The following is a 12,591-nucleotide window of genomic DNA, read 5'->3' as shown; positions in this document are numbered from 1 at the left end:
GGATCCGGCTAACTATAGGCCCATCAGCCTGACTTCTATCCCAGGGAAGATCTTAGAAAAGTTTATTAAAGAGGCCATCCTTAATGGACTGGCCGACGCCAACATCTTAAGGGATAGCCAGCACGGGTTTGTTGCGGGTAGGTCTTGCTTGACCAATCTCATTTCCTTCTACGACCAGGTGACCTATCACCTGGACAAGGGAGAAGAGATTGATGTCATATATCTTGACTTCAAAAAAGCCTTCGATCTGGTGTCCCATGATCGCCTCTTGGAGAAACTGGCCAATTGTCGCCTTGGGTCCTCCACGATCCACTGGCTGGAAAATTGGCTCCGGGGTCGGACCCAGAGGGTAGTAATCGATGGAAGTCACTCATCGTGGTGTCCTGTGACCAGTGGGGTCCCCCAAGGCTCTGTCCTTGGACCCATACTGTTCAACATCTTCATTAATGATGTGGACACTGGAGTCAGAAGCGATCAGAACTGGCCAAGTTCGCCGATGACACCAAACTTTGGGGCAAAGCATCCACACCAGAAGACAGGCAGGTTATCCAGGCTGACCTGGACAGGCTCAGCAAGTGGGCGGACGAGAATCTGATGGTGTTCAACGCCGATAAATGCAAGGTTCTCCACCTTGGGAAAAAAAACCCGCAGCATCCTTATAGGCTCGGCAGTGCTATGTTGGCTAGCACTATGGAAGAAAGAGACTTGGGGGTCATCATTGACCACAAGATGAACATGAGCCTGCAATGCGATGCGGCGGCTAGTAAAGCGACCAAAACGCTGGCTTGCATCCATAGATGCTTCTCAAGCAAATCCCGGGACGTCATTCTCCCCCTGTACTCGGCCTTAGTGAGGCCGCAGCTGGAGTACTGCTTCCAGTTTTGGGCTCCACAATTCAAAAAGGATGTGGAGAAGCTTGAGAGAGTCCAGAGAAGAGCCACGCGCATGATCAGAGGTCAGGGAAGCAGACCCTACGATGACAGGCTGAGAGCCCTGGGGCTCTTTAGCCTGGAAAAGCGCAGGCTCAGGGGTGATCTGGTGGCCACCTACAAGTTTATCAGGGGTGACCACCAGCATCTGGGGGAACGTTTGTTCACCAGAGCGCCCCAAGGGATGACGAGGTCGAATGGTCACAAACTACTTCAAGATCGTTTCAGGCTGGACATAAGGAAGAACTTCTTTACTGTCTGAGCCCCCAAGGTCTGGAACAGCCTGCCGCCGGAGGTGGTTCAAGCGCCTACATTGAACACCTTCAAGATGAAACTGGATGCTTATCTTGCTGGGATCCTATGACCCCAGCTGACTTCCTGCCCTTTGGGCAGGGGGCTGGACTCGATGATCTTCCGAGGTCCCTTCCAGCCCTGATGTCTATGAAATCTATGAAGACTGAACTGAGCACCGCAGACAGAGACCAGGAGAGCGCAGGGCCCACACAGCGCTGGGGACCGACTACTTGAGAGGTGTCTGGGTGACTGCAGCACACAAACTGCGTCCCCAGCCCCTGTAACCTTCTTCCTAACCCCAAACCTCCAATGCCCCAGGAGAAGGTACAATAAAATATATTCAAATTAAATAAACCACCAAATCCATTTGTTGAATGGTTCCACACTAGGCAAGATGGCCAGTTGACTACGTATTTTTGACTGGTCAAAGATTATTAGCAATTTTACAAAAAAGTTACTTTTTTTTGTTGTTTTCTTCAGGCCCTAATGTCTATGAAATCTATGAAATACGACTTTTTATTGGTTTGGTTTTTGGGGGGTTTTTTTGTTTTTTTTTTTAACACTTTTTTTATGGAAAATTTGTGCTTTTTCTGTGTATTATTTGGGCCTATTAGCAATTCTTTTACAATCTCTGAGCGATACTTGACTGGTCAGTTGTCTGAACTTTATTGGACTAGTCAAATACACAACCCCATGTTATCCAGTACTTGGATACCGTGGTGATGGGAGCCAGCCAGCCAGATTAGATTAGATGCACGGGGAACTGAAGACTTTCGGGCCAGTGTTTTGAACACCAGACCAGGAGCCTCCAACACAGGTCTCCGTTATCTGGGAGGGGAGGTGGCAATTTCGTAGTCTACCGACATGCTTACATCACACCCACGCTGGACTCCGATTTGGTTTGACATCAGCAAAAAGCATCTTTTGCAGTGAGCCCCCCAAAAGTGACCAGGTGTGACCCTCGGTCCTCTCTGCCCTGGGAAGGCATGGCAGATGCCACAAGTTACCGTCCGCAATGGGAACACAGATATGTTATGGGGTCCCTGGGGAGCGGTGTGAATTACTTGGCAGTGGCATTTTCACAGGGCTTTGGGGTGGGAAGCCCCACTGGACTGCAGAATCAGGGATGTGAGTGTGCAAAGGAAACGCTTGCACTGGAAGCTCCTGCATCGTCACACCTACCCCAGTGCAGGGCCCAGCCCAGGGTTCAAAGGCTGGCAGGTTGGCAATGAAACGTTAGGGGTCCGGGCTGGCTCAGCTGCCTGTTTGCACGCAGCCGTCCGTCTCCTAGTGCCTCGGCGTCCAAGCCATTGGCAAGAGGCCATTTCTGTTGGGGAGTGAACGGTTCTTTCCAGGGCAGGTCCGTGCCAGGCTCACGCTCGCTGCCAAGAGCCAGGTGAGGGGAGGAGCAGCCGAGCGTGATGCTGGATGTGCTCCTAAAGGCACCTTCCTCCACGTGGGTGAGGAAGCCTGCAATGAGCTGGGGGCAGCCTTCTCCCAGAGCTAGATGCCTCCACAACAGCACTAAGAGTGTATGTGCTCCGCAGTGTGCTAGGTGCTGTATATTCATACAGCTAGGGAGATTAGAGGATCGAATGATCTCTTCTGGGCTTAGAGCCTGCCCTAATGAGAAGGGAGATGCGTAGGGTGGGAGAGAGTGCACTGGAGCAGGGGGTCTCTCTCTATGGGTACACACAACAGGGCTCCAGTGTTAACTGAGGCCTGGAGGCAAAACTGTAGTAGAAATACCCACAACATATCCTGCATGTTGCCCTGGGGTCTCAGCTCTCCTGCGGACACACTAGACTGACCGATAGCTGCTTCACTTAAACACCGGGGACAGAAAGTCTTTGCTGCAAGCTGGTCCTCCCTGCCCTTCCCACTAAGGGCTGGGGAAATGCCACAATCGACACCCCCACCAGCCAGCCCAGGACTCGGGAAGGGCTGCCCTGCCTTTGGTTACCGTGTCGCTGGGTGTCTCCGGCTTTCTCGGCTCCTTCCTGCCCTGGCGTCCCTGCCGCTCGGGGTATCTGGAGTTGGGAACGAGGGAGTCGCTCGCTGCTCGGCCCCCGATGCAGAACTTCTCCACGTGCTTCTCCAGCAGAGGCCGGGAGCGGAAGCCCATGTCGCAGCTCGGGCAGCGGAAGATCCCCACGTCCATCCCGAGTGTGGCGGGAAGTCCCCGACTGCCCAACTCTCATGTGACGGCTGATCCGCGGGTCAGAGCCGCTCCAAATACCTACACCAGGGAAACATCGAATAAATGAAGGACGACCGGCATTTAGATGGCTATTTTGGTCCTCAAATTGACAGCGTAACCCTGCTACCCCAAGAGGCAGCATGCCGTTGCCACTAGCTCTCATTATTCCCCAATTTGAAACGGGAAAACCGAGGCCCTAAGAGACTTTATGACCTACTTTAGACTACAAAGGGACTTGGCAGCAGGGCTGGGATTCTAGCTTTAGTGAGTCTGAGTCCTGGCCGTGGGAGCTGGACCTCGGGGCTGGAGACGGAGGGTGACAGGCAGGAGAAGGGAGCCCTAAGGAGACAGAGACACCAGAGGAGACAATGTTAGCAGGGACATCCTTTGATTCGGGCAGAGGAAAGAGAGAGCGATTGTCTAGCCATCTGATTCTCCAGCCCAGACCCTGAGGCAGGTAAATGCTTATGGGGCTTCCCCATGTAGCTGCTGACCCTGCTCTGCAAGACCTGCGAGGGGGGTTTCTGCTGTGACCTTACCCTCTTTTTTGTTCTCCGTGTGTCAAGACTCGAAGCAACTAGTGGGCAAACCCCTCCTTGTCCTGACAAGGGGCACAGCAGCCCAGCAAGCTCCCCAAGTTCAAGGACTTGGGATCATTATAACACATTGTTCCAGGAGTGAGAGAGAGAGAGAGATTTAAGGACTGACCTGTTTGGCAGCACGGCTGGCTCTCAAGCCAGAGCTGGGCTTGGAGCTGTAGTTGCTATGTTGGTAATGGGGTGGGGCCCGCTTCGCAGGCAAAAGGACATTGCAGACAAGCCGGGCTGGGTAGCGAGGGCAGCATTGCCATGGTGGTGGCTTGTGTGTGCCTGCATTGGGCAGGGCGGGGATTTGTGACGTGGGACAGCAGGGGCAGGTGCAGCATACAGACCAACCAAATCCCTATGGATCTGATTTTAGGGACTTTTCAGAGGGCTCTGGGCACCAAAGGGAGGGGGTGTAAAGATGGTGCCTGCACCCTTGTAAATGAAACGAATGTCCAGAAATGAGACCAAGCAAACATCCTTGCTTGCTGCACAGGACAAGAACGGCCCGTGTGCAGGGCTCTGCCCCTGTGAGGTTTGGGCATAGCAAAAATAGGAGAGAAGGGTTAATAAAATCTTCGCCAGCTTCAGGGGATGGAGCCCCTTTCTAAACAGACATGCAAAGGAAAGCTTCACAGCCATTTCTCAGCGAAGTCTGCTCCACAGAGTCCACTATTCCCAGAGTATTTTGGTCTAACAGGATTGAAGCAGCCCACAGAAAATCCTGTGCCGTGGGGCAGTTTTCAATGACAAGCCCGATTTCCAGTGCCCACCCCAACAAGTTGGATATCAACTTTGTGCACAAGTGACTTAGTGCAAAAAGCAGCATCCAGAATAAGATCCCCAATGGCCACCCAGGTTCTGCTGTGTCAACTGATGCTGCAGGGGCCCACAGAGGATGGACAGGCCTGGATGGGATCACAAGGAACATGATGGAAGAGGCCAGTAAGCAGCCTGCCTTGTAGTTTTCTGTGGCAATGGTACAACAGGCCCCAAACATGTACACTGTGCCATAAAGCCCTGTTTCATATTTCAGAACAAACCTGCTCTCAAGCACCTATGAGTTAAAGGAGCACTTCAGCAGCAGGGGAATAAACGCTCGTGGAAAAGCTGCACGACGGGTCCTCCAAAAGAACATGCATCATCGTGGAAATCAGTTGCTGGCAACCTTACCCCAGAGTAAAACCTCCTTCAGCATGGGAATGACATGGCTTGATTCACCTATGTACTGTTGAGGGCAGAAATGAATCGGACCAGTTCATTCCTGCCCTCACCCATTGATTGACTCAGCGTGCCGGGCTCTAGCGGCTGCTTATAGTCCAGGGAAGCTATGTAGGTCTTGCCCTCTAGCATCAAGGGATTGATGCATGTATCAGCAGCCTGATACATGATGCAACCCTCTAAGCAGGTTGTATGTCTGTGTAGGACTGGGGCTAGAAGGAACTACCAGGCCCACAACAGCTGTCCTGGGGTGGACCAAGCCGGGGTGAGGTCACTGCACCTGTTTCTTAGGGATACCCAGTGCATCTCATTTCATTTCATCCTCTTCAGACTCTCTTCCCTTGTGTACTGCTCACATCACATCTCGTACAGCATTTGCCTGGGGCCCTACAATAATTCATTTAAGCAAATGCTGCTCATGGAGACACTGGTGAGCTACCCATCACTCGCCCCAAAAGCTGGCACACTGGTAAGCTGCTAGCCTTGCACCCTGCAGGCTCATCTTTAGTATCTAACTCGCTGCTAAATATGCATGCACCAAACCTGCCATTGGGACGACGGGAGGGTGAAGCAGCTCACCCTCCCCACTGGCACCTTATTTTCCCAGCTACTCAGTTTGAGCATCTCCGCTACACCCTCAACCACCGCCTGAGTCCACCCCCCCTTCGTATGCTCTAATGCCTACCTCTGTAAACGCTCATCAGTTCTGCGCAGTGCTCACTCCTGCCTTCCTCGACTGGGTGACCTGATCCTGCACAGATACTCTACAACCCTCTGGCGAACAGGCTGCTCTTATCACCCATCTCCTCGCTTGCTGTCTACAGGCTGCTGAGGAAGCAGGTTTGCTCAGTTAGTGCATCTGAAGATAACCTCCACGAGTCACCATGCTGTAGTGTGGAGGAAGAAAATGTAAGCTAATGCAGGTAATTCTGGGCATGTGACAGAGAGGTTGTGAACGGATAAAATTAACTCACCACATTGGGAAAAAAAATGGACACCCCCCCCCCAGCATTATATAAAGGAAGCTGTTGTCTGCTCAAACTTCTTCTCTTGAGTTTCCTGAACGCTTAGTTATCTGCCTAGAGCCTTGCCTGTGTGCAGAAACTGCGGAGGTTACGTGACATTGATTTTAAAGACATTAAACGAGACCAGCGCATGTAGACGCTCATTTTGGTTTGAATGCAGTATTGATACTTAGCTTAGTTCTGCTCTCAGTAGATTTAAATAAGCTTATTTATACCAAAACAAGGTCCACACTTTTTAACATCATTATAAAAAATAGGGTATTTTAAAAAAAAACAACCCACATCTTACATTAAACTGGCACAACTTCCATGTAGATGGCCTCACGTCTTGAAGAGCTTTAACACTTAAATCCCACAAAAGGAACTAGTTCATTAAGAGAAGCAATTAATGGATGACTAGAGAACAACAACTAGAGCCACTAGGCTGAAGACTGGTTCCAATGTGACAGGGATAAAAAAAATGCTTTCGTCAGCCTTCTTATTTCATATATCCATATTACTGTTACAATAACAGAGGGGCAATAGCACGCCAGGAGGCACAAATCTGACAGCAGTTTAGGGTACTTAGCAGATAATGCCCTCCAGGTTCCAAATAGCTACCTAAAAGGAAGTCACTAATCAGTGCACTGGTAGCGGTCTTAATGGTTCAGGTCGAGGCTGATCAGAAATGATGTTATACCAGAGCAATTAGAATTTCATATCCAATATACTGATCATCTTTCCTGATCTGCCACCCACACTTAAAACGTGCGATTGCTGCTGACGCTTCCCAAACAAAGGTGCCGGCGTACACATTCAACTCGGGAAACACAGAAACGGCTTAAAACAAAAGCTGTCTGCAAAAATCCTTTTTAACTTAATAGAAATGCCCTCGTGAAAAAGGTTTCAATGGAAAAATCTTTGAATGTACAAATTCCCTTGCCATGTGGTAAAAACAGATACCTGCACTGGAACATGAGGATCAGACAAACCAGGCAGTCTTTGCCTAGCTAGTGTATGAAATAAGAAATGAAAGCAAATGCTCATACTGAAGCAGCTCCAAGTAGAAGTCTTCTCTTTACATTTGTTTTAGAACAGCTACATGCCTGGCTGTCCTCTCCTCGCTGTCCCTTTATAAAGCAGGAATATTTTAGCTATTGTAACGTAAGCATGACAGCAAAACGCAATGTTTGTCAAGTGGAAAAACAGAGTCAGGAGAATAAAGTATTTACTTCCAGGTGCTACTAAAGCCCCACAGCTGCAACTCTCTTTCAGGAAATCTTCTCTTACATAAGAAAGACAATTAGAATTGGCAAACTGATGCAAAATATTTATTCCAAGTTAGTTATTTTTTGATGCAGTAGTTTTTCCCCTCATACAGACTCAATGTGATAGTCACTTTTTTAAATCTGTAAATAATGTTATCAAAATAATCTTAATCTTTGAAATCTCACAAAAAATTTATATTTTACAATCCACCCTGAATATCAAGGCTGCAAGAAGAACACAAACAATTCCTATATCCAAATATTTTACAGCTGTACCCAAAAAAAAAGAAAACCACAAACGCCTGGTTAAGTGATGAAGCTCCCCGAGCCGCCAAAAAAATAAAATAAAAAACTCATGTTATTAGCATTAATTTAACACAATTAGAACTTCAATAGCCATTTTGTCATTGACAATGATTGTTTTAGCACATTGTTACCGCGCAACATTATGCAATGCAGGCGGCATTATTAGAAGCTTGTTGTTGCAAAGATCAGTCCCCTGTATCCTGCTTACAAGACTGAACTTGTGCATTGCCCCAGAAGGGATTTCTGTCAAAATCTGCTAGCTGCACAAACTTCTATTAAGCATTAGGGCAAAACCAAAAGAAAAAGCTAAACAAGCCAATTTCTTTTTTTCTTTGGGATACGATTATTTCCCTTGTGCAAGAAGTATTCAACAACAAAAGAAAAACTGAACAGACTGGAGACAGAATAAACTCTGTTTAGTTTATACAACCCCAAACACATGTTGAACTATGAACTGAGTTTATTGGGTTGGTGTTATTCATTTTTTAAATTTTTTTTTGTGCCCACTTTCAGGCATCATCGTCTGAAGTTTCGCTGCTACTAGTTTCTGTGTCTGAGTCCTCAAACTCTGTCTTAAAAGTGCTTCTCCATTGGGAGAACAGGCTGGAGCTGCGGCCCTGAAGAAATCCATTCTTCCCGAATCCATTTCTTCTTAGCTAGAGGGGAAAAGAGAAAGAAAGTTGAAGCCAGGATGAAGTGTGAAGAATAAGCAGTCAGTGACAATATCCATCCTAGTTGTACATATGTATTTTTTCCACCATGGATGATTCATGATCACTTGAAAATCAAGATACACTTCCTATTACCACTTTGTCATACAGAACAGGAGTCTAAAAACTCGTTGCAGGAACTCGGTGTGCAATGGGGGTGAGGGAGAAGAGCCAGCACAGCCATTAACATACCTGCTCGGATTTAACTTGGAACTCTTTGAGCTCATCCTCAGTGAGGGGAAGGTAGTTCTCTTCATTTTCAGGATACTCCTGCCATCCCATTTCTTTTAATAATCTGGTCCATTTTTTTGGTTAAAAAAAACAAAAAGAAGTCAAAAGGTTAAAAGGAAACACAAGAAAAAAAAAGCAGGATTGGTTTTAATCAGATGCATGAGTGACTGAACGGGGATGGATGCTTCCAGGAGTTAGCCATCCAGATTTGGGAAGCACAATCTATATTTTTTTTGTTGTTGCTAAGCCTGGTGTATGCATCACACACTTCCTACTCAACATGAACATTTACAAATTTCTAATCATCCACAGCCCGGCAAACGGGTAGACTGCCTCAGCTTTCCTGTTTCCACGATAAGACTGAGTGGGTGGATGATTTTTCTTAGGGACACTGAAGGGGGGATGCGTGGCAGCTGAAAACATTAGACCTGAGCATTTCCCAAACCCTGTTACCCTGGCTCAAATCACTAGATCACACTGCTCTTGGTTACTCGAAGAAAATCTACACTTTGACACAATGTACAATTTCCCCCTGATTTTTCATGTTTTAAAAACATGAGGGACCTATCCAATAGGGACACTATGCGAAGAGAAGAGGAGACAAAGTCCTAAGCTGCAGGAAGCGCCAGCGGCCGGGGGGTGCCGCTTTCCTCCCCCGCTCAGCAGCAGGTTGTTCCCTGCCGCTGCTGCTAGCCTGGGCTCTGTGCCGGCTCCGGGCTCCCCGTTGGGCTAAACTGGGCACAAACTGCTGCTGGGACGGAGGAAAGCGCCCCCCTCCTCGCCGCTCCTGAGCAGTGTTTGCTACCGGAGTCTGGGCTGCGGCTCCTCCCCCGCCGGCTCTGTGGTGCCCAGCGTGGCAGCAGTGGCCGCGTGGAGCAGCTGCGTTGGGCAGCTCTCAAGCAGTGGTGAAGGAGCTGCATCGGAGCCTAGCGCAGCATGGGCTCCGGGCGGGCGGCCACAGCAAGAACTGCCCAGTGGGGAGGGGGGGGCAGGGGCAGAGTGCTTCCCTCTGCTTCAGCAGCAGTTTGTCCCCCACTGCCACTGCTCAGCCCGGACGGGCGAGTGCGGGGGGGTCGGGGCTGCTTGTAGTCGTCCCTGCCTGTACCGTGGGGGTGGGAGTGAGCGGGCATGCGGCAGCCAACGGCAGCTGGATGGAGCATGAGGCTGCACCAGCGGGGCAGCAGGAGCGCGGGGTCCCGGATGACCCACCCACCCCTGCACACCCCACATGATATACAAGTCAGACTATATTTTGAGCTATTATGCAATCACTTCTACATATACAGCACAAACACACACAAATCAGGACTTTTTTAAAAAAAATTAAATTAAAATACATTATTATGAGTGTTTGATTTTTAGTATACAATTTTTTTTTCGTAAGATGGCGAACCCTCTTCCCCAAAGGAGTACTTCCAGGGGCAAGGGCAGGGACGTCCGGTGGCAAAGGTCAGAGGTTAAGGGGGTGGGACTTCAAGTCCCAAGATATCGACCAGGGGGCGGGGCACTGTCAAGGGGCAGAGCTACCCATGCAGCCCTCCACAGCTTGCCAAAACTGGGTAAGCAGTCCTCCGCTCAAAATAATTGCCCGCCCCTGCCCTAAGCCTTGCCACCCACATTTGGAAACCACCTGCAAGTCAGCTGGAATAGGACCAGAGGCTCTGTCTGGTTCGCCTGCTCTAGGAAAGAGCCAAAAATCCAGGCACCCTTAGGTGGTTTATGGAAACTGAGCTAGAAGAGTGCCAGGTGAACAACAGAATTTGGATGAAATCCTGACACCAGACTCCAATGGGGCTAATATTTCATGCCTGTATCTTGCTTTCTACAATGTCTTAACTGTTCTGTAGCCCACACACCTTCAGCACAGCACAAGCCACACTTGTTCTCTGCAGAGGAATCTCCTTTCCTTCCACTTAAAGCAGCAAATTACCTCTCTTCCACCCCACAGACCCTCTTCTGTTGTCTTCTCACCTGTGTTCTGCTTCCAATGAATGAGAGAGATTCTCTCCCTTCTCCATCAAAGGGAGAGAAAGGCCGTTCTGGTGGCAATTCTCTTCCCAATTTTCCTTTGGTTCTGGTGTGCTGCTGCCCTCCACCTAAAGAAAAACAGGAGCTGCACCACATCAATGAGACACCAGCCCTTCAATACACGCAGCCCAAATCAAAGTCTCAAATACTCATCTCCGGTGACTGCTTCAAAACTGAGTCTAGGTTATCATGAAAAAGTAGATGCTGCCTGACATGGACTCGAGTTTCGTGCCTTTTGGTTCCATTTCAAGTGGACCGAAGTCCACAACGCAAGCTGCTGTTTCTGGCTGCAGAGACCAAGGAGCGGATACTGCAGAGTGAACTCCTCCCGTCTATCACAAGAAGTACCCATCTGCATCAGGACTCACCCAGTGGTGTGGAGAGGAAGTCTACTCTGCTACTGCTTGTTCTGTGGCTCTTAGGGACCATTTCAGGTCTCCAAAGCATCATTCCTGCACCTTTCTCCAGTGCTACAAATCAGCTTCCCTTTTGGAACAAGGCATATTTTCTAAAGGGGCAGTTTATTCACAGAAGCATAAAGGAGAACAGCACTGTTGTAAAATGCTGTCCCAAAAGTACTATTTAAGTGCAGACTGGCAAGGAGATTTGGAAAGTGGTTGAACATTCTTTTAAATATTGATAGTGTTCATCAGAAAAATGCCTCAGAACCGTGTGATTCTAAAAACACCACCCTTTTCCTTTGCCGAATATCTGACGTTTTCTTTTCTCATTCACTCTCCTTTGCTGTGCACTGTATACCATCTTTACTCGCAAGGAAGTACAACTATAGGGACAGTGCCCATGAGCAACTTCAGATCTAGGAGAGGCAACGTAAGAGCTGCTTCTCTCAGTTACATTCCCTACCCCCATTTTAGAGAAATGATGAATAGTTTCCCCCCACCCCCCAATAAAAAATGTTAAGACAAAAGGTTAAAAAGTGTGGGTAACACAAAAGCACAGAAGAGGTGTGGGGTAGGCACACATCAACATGCAACATGTTGAACCCTCCTGCATTTCTATTCGGTATTCTCTCCCCCTAGTGACTGCAGCCCAGGAAGCAGGATTTAAACTATTACTGACAATTCTCTTTAAGTAAGCGATTAGCTGGCAGTGATGCAGTCATCTCTATTTGTGAGGCAAGCGCTTGGAATTAGGTTCCCTCCTGCTTGAAGTAAAGGTCTGACTATCGTTTCTGTGCAGAGATCCTTACGACATGCAATGCCCAGGGAAGTAGAGGGGGCAGTTTTCTTACATCATCCAATTTGTCACATTCTCTGTTCTCTGTGATCTCCCCATTCCTGTCATCTTTCAGTGCCTTCAGGAACTCGCTCTTCTTATCGGTGGGACGGCGCATCAGCTTTGTCAAGCGTGAAGAAGTGATCTCAATGGGAGGGGTGGTGCTGGAAGGACTCTGGACAGAGAAGGTGGAACACACATTAGAAACATTTTTTAATCCATTCCTGAAAAGCTGGCTCTGCTCATAGTTTGGGTTTTGTTTGCAACTTTTAATACCGTGACCAAGAGCTCCTGATCTGCTTGAATTGCCTGCAAGAGATCTCCTTTCAGATCTCCTCCAGAGTGCTTGGCTGCACTGTTCCAAATCGATTCCTCCTTCTCTCACCAGCCTGGAAGGCGAGTCTCCCAACAAGCCTTTTCATCAGTTCTGCCACTGTTTCTTCTCCTCTTAACTCATGCTGTCATGGAGCTATCACACTTGTCTTGCTCCTCACTTAATACACCGCCTGATGATGTGAGCTACCCGTCCTGGCATCACTTGAGGTTAATTCAGTGCCCCCGCCAGGAATGATGCAGGAAT

General features: G+C 48.6%; 1 protein-coding gene across 2 annotated transcripts in view; it reads right to left on the bottom strand.

Annotated features, from left to right (window-relative positions):
• Positions 1 to 7,549: 7,549 nt before the first annotated feature.
• Positions 7,550 to 12,591, bottom strand: part of GPBP1L1 (GC-rich promoter binding protein 1 like 1) — a 19,576-nt gene continuing 14,534 nt past the window's right edge. For both annotated transcript variants that reach the window (XM_025206583.1, XM_025206581.1), the window contains 4 exons: positions 12,028 to 12,186; positions 10,719 to 10,843; positions 8,709 to 8,811; positions 7,550 to 8,462 (listed from right to left, as the gene is read on the bottom strand). In XM_025206583.1, the coding sequence (XP_025062368.1) occupies positions 8,316 to 8,462; positions 8,709 to 8,811; positions 10,719 to 10,843; positions 12,028 to 12,186 (534 nt within the window). In that variant the 3' untranslated portion in view covers positions 7,550 to 8,315. The remainder of the gene's footprint in view (positions 8,463 to 8,708; positions 8,812 to 10,718; positions 10,844 to 12,027; positions 12,187 to 12,591) is intronic.

This window comes from Alligator sinensis, unplaced genomic scaffold (genome assembly GCF_000455745.1).
Source record: "Alligator sinensis unplaced genomic scaffold, ASM45574v1 scaffold781_1, whole genome shotgun sequence".
NCBI lineage: Eukaryota > Metazoa > Chordata > Crocodylia > Alligatoridae > Alligator > Alligator sinensis.
The sequence above is the reverse complement of the archived record's forward strand: the minus strand, read 5'-3'. Positions and strand labels throughout refer to the sequence as shown.